This window comes from Poecilia reticulata, linkage group LG13, assembly GCF_000633615.1.
Source record: "Poecilia reticulata strain Guanapo linkage group LG13, Guppy_female_1.0+MT, whole genome shotgun sequence".
Classification (NCBI taxonomy): Eukaryota; Metazoa; Chordata; class Actinopteri; order Cyprinodontiformes; family Poeciliidae; genus Poecilia; species Poecilia reticulata.
Genome location: NC_024343.1, coordinates 28,727,764 through 28,751,123, shown reverse-complemented (window position 1 = coordinate 28,751,123; position 23,360 = coordinate 28,727,764). Strand labels below are relative to the sequence as shown.

At 37.5% G+C, this 23,360-nt stretch overlaps 1 protein-coding gene across 2 annotated transcripts in view; it reads left to right on the top strand.

Annotated features, from left to right (window-relative positions):
* cntn5 (contactin 5) overlaps positions 1–23,360 on the top strand; it is a 151,106-nt gene that overhangs the window by 98,876 nt on the left and 28,870 nt on the right. For both annotated transcript variants that reach the window (XM_008426420.2, XM_017308391.1), the window contains 4 exons: positions 7,167–7,348; positions 11,242–11,378; positions 11,493–11,622; positions 16,174–16,318. In XM_008426420.2, coding sequence (XP_008424642.1) covers positions 7,167–7,348; positions 11,242–11,378; positions 11,493–11,622; positions 16,174–16,318 — 594 coding nt within the window. The remainder of the gene's footprint in view (positions 1–7,166; positions 7,349–11,241; positions 11,379–11,492; positions 11,623–16,173; positions 16,319–23,360) is intronic.

Sequence of the window (23,360 nt, the reverse complement as noted above, 5' to 3'; positions counted from 1 at the left end):
AACAAGGATTAATAGTTAAGTTGACCGCTCTGAATCTTCCAGATTTACCATGGGCCTCTTCAATGCTACTCTGGTTAACCATCGTCTTCTCTGGATTGTCTGTTTAGAAGGACAGTCATGTTTTGGTGGATTTGCATTTGCGTCTCATTTTTTCCATTTTTGAAAAATTAAAAGAAATATGCTTTTCTTCAACATGCTCCTTACATCCCTTAGTGTTCAGGAAGCTGTTTGTTCACTAATGCTCTTTAATGAACCCCTGTAGCTTTCACAGAATAGCTGTGTTGAAAATGAGATTAAATTACACACATATAAAATCTTACTTTGTTTAGACGTCTGAGTAAAGAGAACAGCGTATAAATGTATGCTACGCTTTGATGACCCTGTAAATGGACTCAAATTGACCATACATGAATAAGCAACATTTTTGTACTTTGAAAGCAAGAAATAAATATATGCAGAGATTTTGTTTATTTGGACAGATCAAAAGCGCAAACCTTTTATCAAAGCAACTGAATTAAGTCTTCTGTGATACAGTTTTTTATAAACAGCCTATAAATTACAGATGACCAAAAATCACATACTTCTTACATGTATTTCAATAAAAAACCTGAGTAAATATCAATTATCAGTTTATTTAGTAAATAAACAGACTGAATTATAATCTCCCATCGCTTAGTGTTACTTATTAAGCTAAGCAGTGGTTTCTGACTTCCTGCTGAACAGCCAAGCAGCTTCTGCTCCTGCCTTGTGCTTCCCTCATTGAAGTAATTTGTGTGCGATGGCTTTCAGTCTGACAGTGATCTAACTGAGTCCCCCTTGTACGCAGAGATGAATGATTCATCAATTCACCAAATTAAGACATGCCAGTCTTTATATAGTGCTGAAAATGAAGTTAAAATGGGTTTTGTACCACTGTTGATCAATATGTATGATGGCACTACTACCCTGCTAGGGCATGAAAGGCTCTTTGTTTATTACTGCCAAAGCTCCTTAATGATATTGCCTATTTGATATTTACCAGTGGCTGCGCCTTGGGAGGCCACTTTCAAGGGCAAAGAGAATGGGAGGAGGATTGAAGTAAAACAGCAGAGCAAAAACGATTCTCTTTTAATTTGAGAGTTTGATGAACTCATGGCACCAAATGCTGCTTTTCTTTCAAAGTTGCTGGTGTCATGAAGAAACTCTGTGGAACTGGGATAATTTGGGATTGTCTCCTGATGGGAATGTGGCTACCGTATTAAATTCAAAATGAAAAAGCCTGAAATTTTAATCTTAAAATAGTTGGATAGAAACTGAGCAAAACTGAGTATGGCAGCAGAATGTATCATGGTAAAATGTCAAAGAACATATAAATATTCGACTTTGTATTATTAAGGATGTTGGAAAGTTTTCAATTCACAACTATTTCTGCTTTTATTCTACCTGTGAGGTGCCACCAAATCAAAATAACGTATTTTAAACCTTTTGACCGATCTTTAACGAGGATGTCAAGCCGTAGAATTGTTCATATAAAATTGCAGGTTACTCTTTGTACTTTTTGTCCAGACAATCCTCTACTACCAGGAACATTAAGTTATTTGTTCCTCTACCATCTCCACTTCTTCTCCCATAATGGAAATAAAGTTTGACCTAACCGTGGCTCTCTTGAAATCTATAATCATCTCTTTTGTTTTGTCTGCATTCAAGATAAGATGTTTATTTTCAAATCATAGCACAAAGCAATTTGTCTGAAATAAAGAGTTGAACATAAACAGGCTTAATACCTACATTTTATGTTTTCTTAGAGACTTTGTAAAATTTTTATGTTGATATTAAAATATTTTAGTGTCATGTAAAGTATCGGTTAGCTGTTCATCTACATAAGAAACAATTTTATTTCAAGTGAAATTTGTAACTTTTGTGTCACATGACCTGCTGATTTTCTTATGTCTAAATTTATTTTTCTAAGAATATTGATACATCCTTAACACACCTTAAGTTTACAGTGTGCATCATTTGTCCTCCAGGATAAGTAATCTAGGGAAACAGGTTTGACAGAAAATAAAAAAATGTAAGTAAATCCAGGCTGAACATCTGAGGAACAATGCTACTCCCTTGACAATCAGACTATGCTCAGTTTCTGGTTTATACAGAAGCAATATGGTGATTTTACAGGATACACACTCAATAAAGGACTGGCCTTATTGGCTTTACTGATAAATATTAGGCTTTTGTGGCTTTATCACCATATAGAGCAGGCTGAAATAAAAATGACCTTGACTGGCATGGCCTCGATAGCTTTACATAGGAGGACTGTGTAACTTTAGAGTGGTTAATCTGCTTGATAAATTGTAGTTAGTAAATGTAAATGTCATTTTGAAACAAACTAACTACCCTTATTCACAGAAAGATTCTGTCTCCACGGTCTTCTAAAAGGAGTTTAAAAGTGAAATATTGTTGGCCGCCTTCGTTTTTAACACATACTGAAGTGTGAAGTTCATTGTGGTTCAAAAAGCCTTGTATATGTGAGGAGTTACACATTCAACCCACTCACATCCTCTTAAAGGATGATACATGGGATGTACCGGGTGCTTTTATCCAAATAGCCGTGGAGTAGTTGTTATACTTTTAGTTTCAGTGACCCCAGTGGGAATCAAGCTCTTAAATTCCTCCAGTTGCTGTCCTCTGCTGGGCGATACAGCACCGCATTATCAGCAGCATCAGAGAGTGGCTATTAATGCAACCCATTTTATACACTTTGTGCTGTGGTTAATGTGCTTAAAAAGTAGTTGTTTGGGCTGATATCAGACAGGTAAAATGTATATTTGTTTCACCACTTTACTCATTTCAGGATGGCTTAAACTTCTCCAAAGGGACCTGGATATTTGGAGTTTAGAAAATGGGCTAAATTGTAGGGTATTATCTAGATTTTAATGGTGCGAAATAATCTAATTCTCAATTATATTTTGGTATTAGACTCCATTTTGAACCTTTTATTATGAAAGAAGTCCAGATGAGGGCAAAGCAATTGTATGAAACGCTAATTAAGATGTAATCTACACAGCCCGCCTATAGGCACAGACCTAAATTGAAAACTCCAACACCTTACATACTCTCCAGTGTGTAACCCTTTCCCAGTGTCATGTATGCTTAGCTTGAACAGTTTGAGAGAGCAGAAGGACCAGAGTTTTGGATTTTCTGCCAACAGCTTTAGTGGATACTGACATGAAGGGTTTCTTGCTTTTAAAATGAGTGGGCCCATTTTCTCTCTGTGCCGCTCCCAGGGGCCGTGAGCTTGTACAGTCCCGGCACTCATTACTCAGCCTCCAAAGAGAAATCCTGCCACGGACTCTCAAAGATTCACCGTTATGTTCCAACCCCTCAAGGTCTCTATAGATTTCCTCTGTTCTCGCGCTTGTTGAGAGTTTAGTCAGAGCAAAAGTCTCCAGGGTTGTCCATTAGGAAGTATAATTTGCATCACTACTCAATCCCCAATTCCTGTATGGTGCTTAAATCTTCATTACACCAGACAGCTTTTGTTTAGTCAGACATACAGAACTCTAGTTTTACAACAGTCCAGTCCAAAGTGAAAGTGAACTGTTGCTTTTACATAAAACTTTGTCTGAATTCTAATTCAAGGCCGTGCCAGCCAAGGGCAATTCGCCGTCCTTGCGAAGAGGGTAAAAAAACGTTTCCATCAAGACTAAATGATTGATGGATTCGGTGAAGGTTTTCCGTGTGGTGTCATGTTTCCATCTTTCAGGGACCTGTCAGATCCACTTGTCATACATAAGATGACTGATACTGCACACATTATAGGGCTTTCTTATTCCACATGTGGAAGTCATCTGTCATGAGAATCTACATGGACATTCTTGACCAAAAAAGAAAAGATTGATGTGGATTGTTTCAACACTAAATCTGCCACATTTGTAGGGTATGTGCCCTTGAATTAAGGATTTTAAAAGGTGTCAGGTTTGGGGTCAAACACTCAACGGTGGACATTGACACTGCTGGAAAATGTATTTACCTCCTTTTCTTTCAGGAAAAAGTTATTCAAATTAAACTTCCTGCGTTTCCCATGTGAACCACATTTTAGTGGTTCAGTTTCAACCATCAGGTCTTATTACCGCTAGTCCTGTAGAATGAAGAAATCGCCTCAATAAATCTTGTCTGACAACATGAAGTAGGCAAACAGATTTCACAAAGCAACATAACCTGCCCCAATCTGAAGAAATTTAAGAATAAAAGACATGGTCACAAACATCCATCAGTTTGGAAAGGGTTACAAGGCATTGGAACTCCAGCAAACCTCTGTAAGAACTATCAAGTAGAGAAAAGTGAATTCTCCCAGGAGTGGCCAGCCTACCAAATTTACTCGCACTTCAACAACTCACCCAGACGGGGACAAAACAAAGCAATGTCTAAAACACTCCATGCCTTACTTGCCTCAGTAATGGTAGGCTTTTAAGATTTAATAATACTGGACACAAATACCCCCACAGGTGAGTTGTAAGGTGAAAACAACGGCTTACCAAAGAGGTCGTCTTACATTGGCAAAAAATAAAAGAAAATTCCGATGTTCCTCAAGACTTAAAATATTCCATCCATTGACAAAACAGTACGACTTTTTGCAAGGTGTGTTTCCCGTTAGATCCGATGTAAAAGTAACAGCATTTCATAAAAAGAACATCAATTGTGGGCGTGGTAGTTTTTTTAGTTTGAGGCTGTCGAACTACCAGCATTTTCCTCTCTGACTAAAAATCCTGAAGGATAATCTTTTGGCAAAAGTTTGTAAGCTTAACTTCACCTGTGCAGTAAAAGCAATGATCCAGAGTCCACCAAAATCAAGTTTGGTGTTTGTTGTTATGTTTGACAACATAGCAACGTTATAGTTTAGAAGTCAAAGTTTCAACATGGCGACGTCCATAAACGATGTTTACAAACATAATTTTAAGCTTTACTTTCCATAAGCAAACACCACTTTTAATTTGCTCAGTTTAGATCTGAGAAGCGACATGTAATATTGATTTTTAGATGCACACTTACATGTGTACATTGTAAAATAAACAGGTTTCCACCACATCAGACTCCTGCTGATGAGAGGAGCGGCCATATTGATAGGCGACGTCAGCCTTACAAGTCATAACGGAGTAGTTGGAGCTGCTCCCAGTTTCCCAGTAGGAAATCCGTCTTCGAAGGGCGGTCCAGTTGGTTTTTCTGTTTCGAGTGCAACTGGAACGCAGCGTTATTCTTCTGTGCCTCAAGTCAAAGACAAAAGTGCTGATTAGGAACTTCCTAGTTTATCCTTTATAAAAATGTTCACAGATATGCAAATAATTTTCTTTGTCAAGTGGGTTTAAAAAGTGAGAAAAATAATTTAGAATTCACTGCTCTTTGGATTTGTTCGCCTGGCCTGCTGCACCCCCTCAGGATGGAGTAACCACACTGGCTCTTGAATACAGTCTAATGTGTGTGCTTTCAATTTCTGGTGTTTAGTGTGTATAAGAGCAGGAAGTGATAAAGAGCACAGCCCTGGGATAAATGCTTCTCCTCACTGTGCGTGCTGGATTTTATTGTCCTGCACAATTTCCCAGATGGGAGCATTTCAGTTGGTGGGTTTGCCGGGTGCGTGAAAAGCTATTTGCATCTGCCACTCTGTCTGAAGTCTCTGTCTGCCCATATAATCTCAGAGTGCTGGAGTATGGAAGATACTTCTGCAGTCCCTCCCTGATGAAACACATTATGCTGCAATCCTGATATTCCTGCTGAGTCCATGTCAGCACGCCTTTCTCATCCATTTTGTCTGCTGGGCTTGTCACATTCACCCATCCAGGAAAGAAATGTTTTAAACTTCCTTCTTCAAGGATTCTGCTTTGCTTGGATCTCTACATCTTCTGTGTTCTGTTTTGCTTTGCGAAGCAAAACAGAACACAGAAGTGTGTGGATTAAGCTAGTTTTTATTCCAGACACTAACTTTGCTTTGCAGCAGCAGCCCAATTAGCGACTCAATCAGCTGCATCTGCATATAACTGCACATATTGTGACTTATTATCATCAAAATATGGTTTAAGTACCAACAGAGATCATCCAGGCATCTGAATTAGCATGGGAAAACGCTCTAAAATCAGCTAATAAAAAATCAGGTTCAAACCCAAACTGTATTCATCAACTAGAAAACTTAATATACAGTCTGCTCACACCCCCCACAATTAAGTCTATTTGCTAAATTTCACAATGACAGAGAGGGCAGAAGTTTATTAATTAATGCCTTTCAAATCAGAAATGTACTCATGGAATGGTTACTGTCTCTTTAAAACAATGACGGAAAAGCCCAGATGATTATGTCTTTGGAAAACTCTTATAGGTTAACTGACACAAACTAACCTGACCCAGTTATACCGGTTCTGTGAGGAGCAAAGGGTCAGAACTCCAATGAAATATTGCAGAGAAACTTATGGAAGGAAACCCAAAACATTTGACCCAAGTCATGCAGTTTAAAAGACAATTAGCCCTTATACTAAGCAGATTATCCTTGATACCGACCAAATGTGAATTCGAAGAACGTTTCAAATAAATCACTACAGAATGTTGTTAAGCTTTTTAGTCTTTAGCAAATAGAAATATTTTTGGTTAATCTAACTGACCTGAAACAAGAGAAGTTTGGTCTGATTTGACTTCATACAGAGAGGGAAAAGAAATGCATGTTTCTTTATTTGGTGTATGAACTTATCTTGGTTTGATTCTGTGTGTAGTCACTTGGTATGAAATTCCAAAACACCAACATTATTAAAGTGTGTTTGATAGATGGTGAAATTCAATGTAATATTTCTGCCTAACGAAACCTGACAGTTTGTACCATACCATACCATACCAACTTTATTTATAAAGCACTTTAAAACAACCACAGCTGATACAAAGTGCTGTACATTAAAACACAGCATAATAAAAAAAATAAATAAATAAAAACTCTTACAGTTTAAAAACAAAAACATACACTCTAAAACTAGATCCCGCAGGAGTTAAAAGCCAAGTAAAATAAATGGGTTTTAAGACGAACTTTAAAAGTTCGTCTTAAAAGTTGCATCATTCCCATGCGAACCTTTTATTGACCACAGCTAAAGCTAATGCTGCTTTTACAATGTATTGAATTACATACTGTAAAAAAAGTTATTTTCTTCCTACAGTCCAGTGCCAACAATCACATGGAGGAAGATAAATGGCATCTTCCCCAAAAAGGCAAGACTCCGGAAGTCCCAGGCCGTACTAGAGATTCCCAATATTCAGCTGGAAGACTCGGGAACTTATGAATGCAAGGCTGAGAACACAAGAGGAGGAACTGCTTTCAAAGGGCATCTGCTGGTCTACAGTAAGTCTGAGTGCACCACTTTTACGCTTTCTTTTTGCACTTTTTTTGCTGGCAAAAATTCAAACTTTTTAATGTGGGTATGTGGTATGCATGCAGTCTTACTGCTTGGTTATTCAGGCATCCATGCTACTATCCCCTCTTGGTCTGTTTAGATCATTTTTGCTTCTGCTCAGCCGTCATGCATTATCCAAGAGCAAGCATACATTATCACAATTGTTGATCCAGGAATAGCATGACTACACTATTGCTCTACTTTCAACTTCCAAGCAATTTTTAAATAATATAATTGTTGTTTGTCTTTTTCAAATTCAAGGCAAGAAACTGTAGAGAAATCCTGAAAGGGTTTTGTTCTGCATATATCCTAGAAAATCTGAGAGACATTTCTCACATGCTTGGTTTGCTGTTTTGTTCAGGCCGAGAAAGAAGTGGGACGTTCCGACAAGAATTTAAGAAACAATTAGTTTTTTTTTCCATCTTCTCAACATAATCTGATGCTTTTTTTTGTGTGTGGCTTGAAACGACTATTGTTTTTGATGTTTTTAAAGAGCATATGGTATGATTTTTACTTCTTTCATTTTTCAGTTGTTTTATCTTGCAGCTCAGTTAAATGTTTGAAATATTTTTGCAGATGTGTCACAAAATGCCTTTTTTAAAAATTAACTAAGACAATGGAAAGATTTATTTATGCTTCATATGTTTAATGTGTACAGTTTTATGGCTCCAAGATTTATTTGCTAATTAAAGGAACACTAAATCCTTTAAATAACAAATAATTTATAGCCAGAGATTTTGTGGTCAATATTTGCATGCTCTGGTATTGAATTATGAAGCTTCAAATGTGAATCCGTTTCTTTGGAAAGTGCTGCTTTTAGCCTCCCGACAATAAGAGGCACAAATAATGGAGCAGAGTTGCTGGCTGTACCTGTGATCATAAACTTATCTAAGCTAGTACATGTCTCCCATTTCTCTTTGTCTGTGCCTTGTGCACAGGACCAAGATAATGGACTACCTCAACCTTGGTAGAACACATTTCCAAGGCCCCACAGTTCTTGGCAACTTCCATTCTGTTGACATCACAAGGAGAATAGGGAGCTAATTTGTAGCAGCCCTGCACTAAATGTAATTTACACAGGTCACCTGGCAGCTTGAACTTTCATTGTGCGGGAGACCTTGCTGACCATAATCATTCAATCAAAGCACACCAAACGTATTCTGCTGAAGGTGGCATATGCATGGAAAAGAAAAGAGTCTGCTGGCCGTGGAAGAAACAACTCAATAGTCGGGGTGTGTGCACACACTGAGGAGGTGAAGAGGAAAGATGCAAAGAATGTTGCTTGATTCTGTGCTCTGTCTGAATCTACACTTTTTGATATTCCTGTGCAACAGAAACTGAAATAAATCAAGCAAAACCTGTGCATGTACATTTCAAAGCTCATTAATAAGGGTTGTAAAATATATGACTTTTAAGAGCTCCACCAACTTAAAGGGTTTGGAGGGAAGAATTATTATTTAAAATCTTTTTTTTTTAGCTTTATTTCATACTATAGTGTTATTCCCTCATTAAAACATGCCTGGAGTGTGGAGGTGGACATTTATCATTTGTCATATATTGCAATAAATTTCTTGTACAGTTAATGTTTCAAACCCTACAAAACTCTGTGTTGAGATTGTTAGTTTTACTTTTTTCTCCACTTCGTTCAACAAGAATCATACTTCTTTACCCGTGAAAGAACAAATTACTGTAATGTCATTGCAAGAAAAGACGGTGTTCTTTTGCAATTATTTGTTGTATAATTTTTCTATTATACAACATATAAGGGTGAGTAAAAGAAAGAGTCTTCTAGATTTAAAAACAGTCTTCATGGTTTTTAGAACACAAGCTCTGGGACTTTAATGCAGGATGTTGTTGAGCAGGAGTGTGAAGCCTTGACAACACAGAATACGTTGGAAAAATGAAGTCCCAAAGAAAGGTAGTAGACTTGTTTGCAGAGCTTATAGTGCTGTTTTCCAGTAGAAGGAAAAAAAATCATTCTCACAAAGAAGAGACAAAGACTATTTGTGTGCATTTGGTTGAGAACTTTGTGTGTTCATTTACTCCAGTTCTAATTGCCTCCTGGCATTTTCTGCATGCAAATTACACAATGATACACACATTCATTAAAGAGTTGTGCAGTTAGACGGTAAAAGAGGCTTTCCTCTTTTTAATGCAGCCTGTGGGCCCAGAAAAGCCTCACTTTTGTTTTTTTGTCTGAGTTGCTTCTTTATTAACATCTAGTTCAGATGTATGGGCTCAGTTTATTATTTGCCTTGCATTGTAATGTTCACTGGTAGAGATGTGCCGATCAGGTTTTTTCCTGCCAATACCGATACCGATCACCCATGAGGGCTGATCACCGATACCGATCACATAATTATTTTTTTTTTAATCATAAACACTACCGGTTACATTATGTGGAAAAAGAAACCATAAATTCACCTTAATTTAGACAAAACTTGTTTTTAAACACTTTTTCCAAGAAGAAAACAAAACAAATACTATCTTTAACAGACTGATAACATATGGAGGCTCTGAAGAGGCTAAATAATGCAAAGAGCCAAAATAAAACCTCTCAACATTGCCAAAAAAATTCAAGTATAAAACTTAGCATTCAAAGGCAAATACAGGTTCCATTACAATAAACAATCCAGAGTTACTGAATGAAAACTTCCTGTTAGCATGGCGGCTAGCTGATTACTGCTAGTTCTGAGTGGCTGTTTCTGACTGAGTGGAGTAATTATGCAGAACAGGGAGGAGATCGATTTTCTTTTTTGCGCAGTGTGAAGGAAAGAGGAGACCAGCTGCACAGACAGGCTGCGAAATGAGATGCTGGTGATCGGTATCGGCAACAAGAGCCAATGATCACCGATCATGCACTTTTTCACGAAAATCGGCCCGATTATGATCGGTGACCGATTGATCGGCACACCTCTATTTACTGGTTTAACATGCATCAGTCCAAATGTTTATTTATTGTACTCTACATACTAATTATATGACTTCTGGAACCAATTTGTTACTATAGAGTTTCTATTGGGAGCATCAGGGTAAAGATTTGTATTTGTAATAGTTGTGATGACCTACTCTTTGTTGATCCAGTTGACATTATCACAATGAAATTCATGAAGATTTATGACTGCAGGGAGGCCCAGATTTACCTGATCTAAACTGATGTTGATGAACTTTCTCTATTCAATCGGACCAAAAATCGTACCAGTGTTGGTTGGCGTTGCAACTGCTATTAAAGGTGGAGTAAAGTGGCATTCCAGCAACATATATCAGGTTCCCAAACTGCATTTTGTTTTTCAAATATTTTAGATTTTCCACAAAAAAATCTGCAAACACATCACATAAATTCTACAGTTAAAGTCCACAGAAGAATCCACAAATCTGTGAATACTGAACCGTAAATAGACGGCAGTCCACCGTATGTTAGCCTGCTGACGTTTCAAGCCGAGAGAGTCATACCCTCAAAAGACCTGCAGTGATAATTGTTGTGATAAATGATTTTTCAAAGTATTGATCTTAGGACCTACTTTGCTTTTCCATTTTTAAAAATATTTGAAAATCTTTTAACATTTTGAGGGCCTATTTTTCCAGGCTGTAAATACGCCGTATACCGATCTGGAGAGTTGTCACTTTGTATGCCTTAATAATGCCAAGAACCTTTTGGAACACAAAATATGTAGTTTGGACTTTTATCTAAATGTTATAAAAGTTTGCAACACATTTCTTTGGATGTTTTTTTCCTTGTTGCCTATTGTAATTACAGAAAAAAACATACTTGTGGCTTTTGCATGTTTTAAAGATTTATTACTCATTTTTATGTCTCTTTATTTTCCCCTCTATCTTCCAGCCCTCCCTCAGTGGGTCAGAATGATTAATGACACTCAGATGGATAGTGGAGAGAAGCTCCAGTGGGAGTGCAAGGCCATCGGGAGGCCAAGGCCCACCTATCGCTGGATTCGTAACGGTTTGCCCTTGACATCCCAGGTACTTTTAATACACATAGCACCCCTCCACGTCGTTAATTGCACACTTCATGCAGAGGTAAAAAATGTCCACATTCAAGTCCTGATTTTCCCTGGTGCTTTTGCCTCGTTTCAGGGTCGAGTTGAAACAGTGAACGGGGAACTGACCATTAACAAAGTGCAACAGACGGACTCAGGAATGTACCAGTGTGTGGCTGAGAATAAATACGGAGCCATCTACTCCAATGCAGAGCTGAAGATTTTAGGTACGTATCACCTGGTTTATTAATGTAGACCAAGCTGCTACTTTCTAGACTAATGTCACTTTCCTTTAGAGCACATTTCTTAATCTAATATCGGCTGAACCATTGATGTCTGATTAAGGTACTGGCTGATAGGCGAAGAAATTGAAATGCAAGAGGAGAACGCTGAACTGTGAGATATGGTGATTGCCAATCAATGGCCCCTGATTTAACCCAGGCACTGGACAGATGAACAAACTAATGACTCTCCTGGTTGTATTCACTGAGGGGTGTGTGCACATCAAGTTGATGAGGGTCTAGAACATTTTGGCACTGCTCTGAGGAGGATGTAAACCAGTAACTTGTAGGTATGGATTTCAGCTAATGGAACCAAACACTGGCAGTGGTTTGTTTGGTGGATTTTAATGACTTCATTAGGCTCTCATCAGTGCTCTGTTTGCTATCACATGAAAATGCCCACTTCCAAGAAAAACAAACTTTCACTTCTTGACTTTCATCACGTCCTTTTTCAGTGGAATCTGTGTTTTTCAAGCTAGACCTCATTAAATACTCCTGAAACCAGATGTTTAAATACACTGAAAGTAAACGCACTTAACCTTTGTTTTCTCTCACTAAACTCTCCGTGTTTAGCTCAGTTCAGATTACTAAAATTGTTTGTTTGCTAAATACCAGAAAATTGAGAAATACTTTGTTAAAATAATTATTTTATTCAAAATCAGAACTTTACAAAACCTAGATGATTCCATGGGTTTGTGGGTTTCTAACATGTCAATTCTCTGAGTTATTTTTAGGCACATCTAGGATAATCTGAAACGCAACTTTCTTCTAAAAACTGAATCTTGACATAAAACTGGCAGATTACAGTCTGCTAAAGAATTCAGATGCAAAGATCTTACTTTGTGGGAATATATCACGTGCGCTTCATGAAATAGACGGCATCACACCAGGCTGTATTAAGTGGGATTTGTTTTTCTTTTAACAGATAGTAGCAAAATTACATAAGTGGATCTCAATGTATCAGAATATTATTGAAAATGTTCTTCATTTCAGTAATTCATTTCACTAAGTGAAACACATATCAGTTACATACAGACTGTTTTCAAGCCTTTATTTCTATTATTTATGCTAATACTCCACATAAAACTAATAAAAACATGGCATATATTTTTGTTAGATTAGAATACTTTAATATATTCTTTTAGAATGTATTTATATATTTATCAAAATTTAAAAAAATGCAGAAATGTTAGCTTAGTGAAACATTTCATACATGCTTAGAGATAATTTTTTTAAAAGCTCATTTAAAATACGACAAATGCGTCTCATCAGAGCACATGTTCTATTTTACTGAGACGTATTTGTATAAGAAACAACATTGTTGCCTTATAAGAGTGATAGATGAAGCTCTGTTATTTCCATGGCACGACTTTGCAAACAGCCAACGTTGTCTTTTTTTCTTTAAACTAACTTGATACTGCAAGACAGTCAGTGCCTTGTCAGGGATTGCCATAATTGTCTAATCACCTGCAGTTATTGACAATTGGCTACTTACGAATAACTTTGTATAATCATTATTGTTTCCTCTTTCCACCGAACCAGCACTATGTGCACTTGGACATTTTTTAGACATTAAAAGGCAAAGAGAAAGAGCTTCTCTGCCTTAAGGCTGCAGGCTAAAACATAAGAGTCGTGCTGAAATAGCTGTCCACTGTTCTGTGCTGATGCACTATTTTCTCCTTGTCATCTTCGATACTGGGACACATCTGGTGATACCCATTCCCCTTTCATTTTTCCCTCAGGGATGACTTGATTTACTGTCTTTTATGGCTTGCCCTTTTCTGAAGGGGAATCTGTGGCATTTTGAAAATCTTACTGCAAATGGATAAAGTTTTCTGTGTACGTTCTGGGATGTCTGTGTAGAACAACACTGCTTGGTGAGCTTTATATTCAAGATTCAAGGTGTTTGTCTGCAAGATTTAAAAGTTGCGGGGCTTTTAAAAGGCTTTATCCAAGCCGACGACCAGATACTCGTGGCTTCCTCGGAGTCACAGTCACGTTGGATGAGATTTGGAAGCCGTTGATGAATGTTTTCATAACTTTACCCTACGGGCACGTCTTCCCAGTGACCTGCGCTCTGTCTCGATGTCCAGAAGCGAACACTATCAGGACAGATTACATGACTAATAACAGCCTGCAGATGAGCGATCACCAGAGGCTGCACGGGGTCAACGGCTGCCCTCACGTCTGCGATCTTGTCCCAGATCCAGCTCTTCTGGGAGTGTGGTAGCATGGAGGCATGTGAGTGGTGGTGCCACCAGCTTTGATTAAAGCAAATACACACAGCAACTGCTCCGGTTTCTGCTCCTTTTTGTGTCTACAGGGACCTCCGCCACTCAGACAACTACTCAGGCTCAAAGACACAAGTGTTACAGGGAGAAGGGTTGGCCTGTAGCTACAGATGAGATTGAATTGTCATTGTGTATAACGTCACCTATGAGGCATCATTCAAGATTTGAATAACCAGTGTTGACAAAGCCCTAGAGCCTGTGCATGGCCAGTGCATGGTTCTCTAAACAGCTACATAATTGTTTAGTATTTGTATCTTATGTACTTACTACTCTCTCAGGCAGTCTGGTTAAATTAATGCCAATAACAAAATACATAGAAATAAATAAAAACACAAAGCACCCAACTGTGTCATCTTCAAGTTGGCAATATAACATACTCAAATAATTCGGTTTATCATCACTTTGGTACATTTTACAATCTTTTGTATTGTCTTTTTACAAATATGAACTTTATTATGCTTTATTATACTAATATACTTCATTATTCTGCTAATGAGAGAATCCTGGACCGGTAGAAGTTCACATAAATAATCTACTCTGTCACTAACAGGCTTGAGGCTACAATTGTCCATAACTTCACTTGTATTCAAAGTTACAAGATTGATGCTTGATTATGATCATCAAGTCAAGTTTATTTGTGCAGCATATTTCAGGAACAAGGCATTTCAAAGTGCTTCACATGATAAAAACATAACACAATAACTAATTATGTTGAGAACAGCAAACAAGCAACAAACGTCACATTTTCTCAAATGCTATCATCAGAGTCATCAAGAATAATTATCATCAAACATTGGGGTAAAAACTAGAACTAATCAATGTTCCAGTCATTATTAATCAAAACCAACTCTAGTAAACAAGCGAAGTGGGAATTCAGCCTTTGGTTTAAAGGTGTTTTCGCTGTTTTGCAGTTTTTTGGAGGCTCGTTCCAGATTAGTGGAGAATAAAAACTGAATATTGATTTTTCATGTTTGGTTCTGGGGATTCAAAGTAGATTTGAATCAAGAGACCTGAGTGGTCTCATGTTGTTGATGTATTCTGGTGCCAAGCCATTAAGGGATTCATAAACTGACAAAAGTATTTTAACATTATGTCTAATGGTTGGTGGCTCAGTGGTAGACCAAATACACCATACAGAGTTTACAGTCCCAGGTTTGATTCCTGGTCCTGGGTCATTCACTACATGTTTTCCCCTTCTTTTTCTGCTCTTCTCTCTGTGAATCTACTGGTGAATGAAAGGCACTAGTGCCAATAAAAACCTCCAAAAAAGATTTGGTGGCCCAAAAATGCAAATATTTAAGCAGATGTTTATGGGGAAACTTCTGTGTCATAATCCAGGAGCAAACATTTTCAGTCTGAAAGCAGGATTTCATGTCTTTAATTCTCAAAACTTCTAATACTTTTGTTTACATTTTTATTTTGAAAGCAGGAGCAATAGTATTAAAAGTTTTGAGGACAATAGACGTGAAATCCTGCTTTCAGACTGAAAATGTTTGCTCTTGGATTATGACAGAAAAATTCCACTGAGTGCGAGGAGAGGTTCGGAGTACAATCATCGCAAGTTTAGAAAAGAAAGATGTGAAGTCCTGCTTTCAAAATAAAAATGTAGGCAAAAGTATTAAAAGTGTTGAGAACAAAAGACATAAAATCCTGCTTTCAGACTGAAAACGTGTGCTCTTGGATTATGGCAGGAAAATTCCNGTAGGCAAAAGTATTAAAAGTGTTGAGAACAAAAGACATAAAATCCTGCTTTCAGACTGAAAACGTGTGCTCTTGGATTATGGCAGGAAAATTCCCCCATAGATGTTCACCTCTCATCCTGCTGATTGTGCAGGGTGGCATGATAAATATGGAACCTTATGTAGCTCACTGACCAGTGGCTAATTAAAATGAGCCTATGTGTCATGTCATATTTATACCCCAGGAAAACATGAAGTCATACATTAGTAATTAGAAATTCCTTGCAACTTTGTTCGACCTAAAAAAGAAAAGTATGCAGCCCAGTAACTGTGGCACTGGGGATTTTGTCAAAGAAAAAAAAAAAAAAAAAAAAAAAAAAAAGCTTTTGTTTTTTAATACAATATATATCTGCATTTATTCAATGATCATGTTGATTTATGAAGTAAGCCATGCCATTATAGACATATTTTTTAAATCCACAGTTAAAAAACAAAACAAAAAACCGTTGATTTTCTGTCCCACCCAGCGTCTCCGCCCGTCTTCGTCCCCAATCCGATACGGGTCATAGCCACGCTCGGAAAAGACGTGTCCCTGGAATGCAAGCCGAAAGCATCGCCCAAACCCCGCATAACATGGAAAAGAGAAGACAGGAGGATACAACCAAACAAAAGGTAAAACACTCTAGTGATTTATTTAAATAACACAAACCCCCCTCTCATGCTGAAGCGGTACAAGACCTGAAATAGGTGAGATGTTTGCTTTCAGTAAAACCTGGCTCTAGTTTGAGCGTGCAATAACTGTGAGCTGCCTGATGCGTGTCGTGGTTTAAGTTTCTATGATATAAAATGAATGTTACCAAAATTGGACAGGTTATTCAAAAAACCTGTTGGCCGAATCTTTATTAAATATATTATATGTCGTCATATATTGTTCAATTCATGGAAAATTTAAATATACTAGTTGTAATCCCCTTATTGCACTAAAAATAATAATAATAGGCTAGATGGTTTAAAGAAGAATTTATTTCAATTTCAAGTGTTTTTTTTTTAAATAGCAATAATTTTTCTTGTCCTTTATGCTGGAATATTTAAAGATTTTATTGCCCTTTACAATTAAATTGGCTCATAATTTTTTTTTCTCATAGTATTGAATCAAAAATCCAACTGTTATCAGCCTGTGAGGGTTGGTAGACATGTCTTGTTCCAACACGTCCCATTTTTAGTACAGTTTCTGAAATTAAGTGTCACTGTTGGAATACAACTCTAGAGGTACCAGCAGAGCTTTGGAGGCTCATACTTAACCCCCTCTGCTCCTCCAGAATGCTGACAATTTAGTCCCTACAATTTCATTTGGAATTCGCATGCAGTTTGCCGCTTCATCTTTTATGAGAAGCATCTCCTGCCTGCACCTGGTGGGGGCCGAATACGCGCAAGAACCCATCAATCAAAGTGAACGACGCAGCTGAAATTATCACTTACCGCTGAGAATCCAAAGTTCTGAGTGAGGAAGGGGATGTTTGTTTATCAGCTAAGATTTAGTAGTCTGTTCAACAGCCTCACGGCAAGGGCAGCGGGTTGATAATCAGATCCTCAGTGTGTGTGGCTCCTTCAAACAGACAGCTACAAATCTTTACAACTCCAACAGGTGGACTGAAGAGGGTTTGGGTTTGATGCTGTTATGTCACTGGAGGGTGAAATTCGCCTTTGTTTTGAACTACACTGGTATGGTTTTGAATTACATCATATTTGTTTATGACCTTGTTTAAAACAATGTTCTGAAAAAGACTACAGTTAAGAATGTTGTTTAAAGTGTTGGAGTTTGTCAAATTACAACAGGATTGTCGGTTTTATTGAAGTGTTGATTATGTGGTGATTAATCTCAAAGTTACATCATTTTGAAATGGAAGGAAAAGCTTTTTAAAAAATGCTATGATTTTTTTTTTTTAAATTAATTTCCCCTGGTTTCTAGAACTATCTCTGGCTGCTGGTCCAGCTGCAGATCTTTTGGGGTGTGTTTCCATCAGTTTTGCACATTTGGACTCAGAATTTTTGCCAGTTTTGCTTTGCAAATTAGCTCAAAGTCTAACTGCAAATTTCCAATTAGAATTAGGTGTGACTGGGTTATTAATGAATAGGAATACGCTTTATTTACTCTTAGTCTCATTATCCTGCTGGGCCTCTGCCCCAGTTGTAAGTCTTTTGAAGCATCTCATTTGTTTCTATGCCCTTTATTTAATTACATCCATCTCCCCATCACTTCTGACCACCTACCATGTTGCTGTTGAAAAATGTATCAGGTTTTCAGCCTTGGTGCTTGGTTCCCACATACAGTGGTTTGCCAAAAAGTTCACTTTTAATTTTATCCAACCTTCCTGTTTGATGTACCCCATACAGGGTTTGCAGCAAACTACAAATGCAACTTAATTTGGGTTTCTTTAAGCAATTACCTTCTTCCTGCCCCTCATACAAGCCAGATTTGTTACACATTTGATAATGGATTACATGGAGCTCTGAGTTGTTCAGAGCTGGAAATAGTGCTTCATAGTCCAACCTTTTGTTAAATTTCTCCACAATGTGCTCTAGGGCTTAATGTCTGTAGCTGTTTGTTCACTAATGTACTCAATAGAAGAAGTTAGTGTCACTCTTTTGCTGTACTTGGGAACTGCAAAACTCTTTTGAAGTTGTGAAACAGGTGAAGTTGTGTTAAGATGAAATTGCTCAAATGTGGAATCTACTTACTAATTAGGTGACTGAGGTGAGGGGTATGAATACATTTTCAAGGTTGTTATCTGTCATCTTAGAGCAATTTACTTTCACCAGTGGGGAGCACACTTTCGCTAGAGTGCTAGAAGCAGAGCTAATTTTTCACTTGTTGTTTTTGCCAGCTTTGTCAATGCTTAAGACACTTAGCTCCTAGAAATTTAGTTTTTTCCTGATAAACTATAAAGCGCTAATTTACTGGGGTGTTTTGTAAATTTTCAGTTCAATAAACTTCAATATCTTCATTGAAGTTTTGGTGATCAACTGTTAATTCTTCAGTTAGGCATTTTAAACATGCTCTTATTCTGAAGGGTGCGAACACTGTTCATGCAGTACTTCCAATTCTTGTCACATTATCAATCTTTCCCCCCAACAACTGTATTTCGAACAAGAAACATGCAGGGACAAAATAAAAAATGGACACAACAGAAAAATATATGAACATAAACAATATCTGTCAAAATGAAATTGATATTGGGGTTTGTGGTCTTTCAATTTGAATTGAAGTTAGCACTTTAGCATTAGCTTCTGCCACATAACATGTTGGTGAAGCGCTTTAGGATCGGCAGAACTAATGCTTATGATTAGAGCCCCAGAGTTGACGCAACTAACATTTTATTTAACGGTGCCCACCACCTGCTTTCACTATGGAATCTGACATTACAGATGTGTATGATTCATTCTCCTATAATCTCTCTTTCAGTAAAGCTAGGATGCAAGAGAAAGGGGCTTTGTTATCTGAGACTGAAACCTCGTTTCAGTTTGACGCCCTTAATGGCCTGTCTTTTGCAACTTAAATGTCCCAAAGTGAGTTAATGAAGTGGATGACACCGTGTTTAGGAGAGTCACTGTTTAAATCGCGATCAACCTTGTGAAGGGCTGATAGCAATCTCAAACAGCTAAAACAAAGTGGGAGAAGCCGTGCATTGTAAGGTCCGGGTCAGGGTGACTCCTGCAAGGATTTTCTGACACCATCTATAGTAAAGAGTGTTTGGATGGAGAGACGCTGTGTTCTTGAAGGAGGAGGGGAGGAATCGAAGCCGCCTCACGTTTATCTGGCATTGACAGCTGTGCTGACTTAATGAAGGTTTGTAATTAACATGGATTTCCGGTAATGTTCAGGGCTTTTGTCTCTTAAACAGAAGGTATTAATCCCATTAGCTTGAGAACACGTGGCAGATTCATTTGAAATACACGGACTTACTGTCAGACTGTAAGTGAGTAATTTGGGAATTTCTATTCTCTTTGCCAAACTTTTTAAAGAATCTGCTCGAATTTAATGATTTAGCATTTAAGCAATGATCACTCTGTTTCCATTCTACTTCTGACACCCTTCAAGTCAACAGATTTGTTACCAAATGATAAAGGTTTTCTGTGATATTTTGCTGTTTCCTGTACGTTCTTTTTAAGGTTGGCTTCATTTGCATATTCTGTATACCCAGTAGTCTCTATCTTGTCCTTTCTGCCTCAGTGTCATTGTCGGATGTGAATATCCTCCCTAATTTGAAAAATGTCTCCTGGCTGTGGATGGTTGCCTAACTGTCTATGTGCAGGTAGATTTCGTTTCACCCCCATGAGTCTTTCGTTGCCATTTCCAATCACCTTGCTGCTGTTAAAAGTGCTCTGTGTTCCAAGGATAAATGCCCAACAGTAGAGAAATGATCAAGAAAAACTTTCAATACCTTTTGCTTGATGTTGAATAAAACAGTTTTTTTAACTCGCCAAACTCCATTCTAGTGCATCGGGTAGCTTAACACTGAAGTCTGTTTATTTTATTTCAAATTTAATCAGATTGTCTACAGGCCTAAATAAATGTATTTTAAACATGTAAAGAGTATTAAAATTAAAGGGCCAAACTCCCACATGCTGTCTTTGACCACAAAGACCAGATTTGAGCGACTGTGAAATTGGATAGTTTAGCTTTAGATTTATTGCTTGGCCTGTCCTATTACCAAGCAATCATGACCACCCTAAACATACACTGGTAAAAATGAAAAATTAATGAATTATTATTATTATTTTCTTAGCAAAACATATTTTAAAATGCCCATGCAAATAACAAAAGCCCCAAAACACAGCCATTTTTACATTTTAAATTTTGTATGTACAGATTTTAATGTGTGTAAAATTGAACTCCTCTCCTACTTCATTCGGCATTGGTACAAAACAAATATCTCCCGCTTAGCCCACAATATTGGGATAGGGTGGGCTACACCACACCCATTCTTCAGATCAGAGAATAAGAAGGACACATTTGAAATCGTCTTTGAATTTGGACAGCCTTCATTTCACCACTGTGACTTTATTCTTTAAATGCAGCCTTCAAAGACTGAAGTCCCTGAATTTGAACAGACCCTTTGAAACATCCTTAAGATTGGCTTGTAGCATACAAAGAGAGGAACCTTTAACTATTCACCGGAGCACAAGATTCTAGTTAAAGTCCTTCTAGACTTCAGCAACTCTACCTGTTTGAACTCATCAGGATTGAGGAAAGACGCCTTTTCTTGTTTAATTCTTAAACTTTGTTCATCTTGTAGATATTCTCTAAATGTTGATATGGAGACTTAACGACCCACACAATGCTACAATTTGCTGCTTTAGAGATTTTTAATTTTTTTTACTACCTTACCATCCAGATCACTAGATAAAAAGACAAAAATTAGATCTTCATTCAGGGTCGTGGCCAGTGGTGACTGCTGTAATCTCATATTTATATCCTAAGGAAATAAATAAAAGACTATATTTTGAAGTTCCTAGACACTAATCATATAAAGTGTAAAATAATGATAATAAGAAAACTGGTATATTTATTTTAATGCGTTCTTGGGGGGTTTTGTGCTACAGGATGTTGTTCAGAATAATTATTTCTCAGCGAGGGATTTGTTTTTCTGTTGATTAAATAAGTTTAAAGTTTAAGGTTGGCTTTATTAAAATATTTCAATGTGAGCAATATGTTCCCTCTAAAAAAACAAAAACACCAAAAAATATACTAGGGGCTTCATTGATTTTCTTTCTTAAAATCAAATCCGAAATAATGTTATGTAATTCAAACAAATAGCTTTATTTGATTCTTTGGGGGGAAAAAACAGCATGATAACAAAACAAGATACTGACGTGATTTCTGCCCTTCAGCCAAATCCACGCATAGCTGCAAGCAGCCTCGTTGGATATAGTTAAGTCCTATACGATCTTATGTCAAGCATTTAATTCCCCAGCTGTTACAAGTCAAACCAAAATGTTTGCACCGACTTGTTTGTGTCCTTCAGCTGAATGAGGGCCTACTTATGAATGCAGGAGTGATGTTTGCAGGTTTGTTTTCCTCCATGTTACACTTGGGCTTTCTTTGAGAACCGCCTGGTGATATGCACATCAGAGTTTGACAGTTTTTTATTTTTATTTTTTTCCCTCAATTCACTGAATGCAGTAACATTTAGGTTGCGTCACGTGGAGCCCCGATCCTACACTAGATGAAAGCACTACTTATTTAGATTTATGGAAATAGTGATGCAGGGGAACAAAGAACCCTAGATGTACTTTATTTCCCATTGTGTAGCATTCTCTGCAAACATTGTACTAGAAATTTTCCTTTGATGAGTTTCAAATTATACTGTAATTATTCAAATGAAAGTCTATTGTGATCCTTGAAAGCCACAAGATCTGATACAAAGCTGCTTTGTACTTTGTACACACAAAAAACATAGAAATTAATGTTTGTGTGGCATCAAAACCTTGGTGAGACATTTCTTTACCCACTGAATCCATCCTCATTACATTAGTGTTTCCTTTAATGCACCGTGTTTATCCCTGCTGGATATGGAGCTTTTAGTGGTCACAAGTGTATAAATTGTTGGAGTCACTTTTGCTATGCTGACATTGCCTATTGTTTTTTGTATTTTTCTGTACATGGTTGAAAGTTTAATCTTCATGCACAGGCTATGGCTGCTTCAATTAGTCCAAAAATATTTAGTTAAATTGGTCCAAAAAAAAGGGCTGACTACACTGCAATTGGATACATTTCAAGCTTTCAGCATGTTGAGGTGAGTGAGTTTTCTTCAGGGCACAGAACGTCTCCTTAGCATAGCATGGCATGAAGAAATGTTATAATTGTGCTGACATTTATAGCATCTCTAACCTGCTGTGCTGATGTCAAAGAATTTATCACTGAGGATTTTTTTTATTTGAAAATATCTATAGACAATGTCTAAATTGTCCATAAAATTAATGGACTGCATTGGCTCAGGTGATAGAGCAGACCCAGAGGTTCCCATTTTAAGTCCTGCTCCCTCCCTTTCCAGGGGTTTGAATCAGGAAGTTGTATCTGCCAAGTACGTGAGCACGCAGCTGTGGGACACATGAGGCTGCTGTGCTGTGGCAACCTTGGTGGGTGGTCTCCAAAAGGACAAGATTTGTGACAAAAAAGTAAAATTTTTAACCACTGAATTTGTTGGGATTTGTTTAAACAAATTGGCACTGTTTTTGTATTTTGTACATAAAAAACCCTGATAAATTAACCTGCTTTGCCTGCCAGTGGTGGGAAAAGGGCCAGTGTCATTTCATTTCATAAACAAAAAGTGATGTGTAACTTGGACACAACCTCAGATCCTTTTTTTGTCACCAACTCAACAACTAATTTGCAAATAATTAGTGCTGGAAGTCCTAAGCCGGAAGGTTTATATTTCATGTTTCTGGTTCGCATGTAAATCTGACGACCAAAAGCAACAGTGACGGACAACAGAGCTGTTTCTTTTGGCTCACTGGGCATTAATTTTTTCTTCAAAAATATGATCTGATGGGACGCTGAAAAAGTCTCGTGTTTTGTGTAAGTCATGCAAAAAGGAGTTGGCCCATTACTGAAGCAGTTCAAGCCTAAAATGCCATCTCAGTGGTGTAGCAAGCAGCAGAGACGCCCCCAGTGATAATATCAGAATCCGCAGTTCACATTTCTAAATAAAAA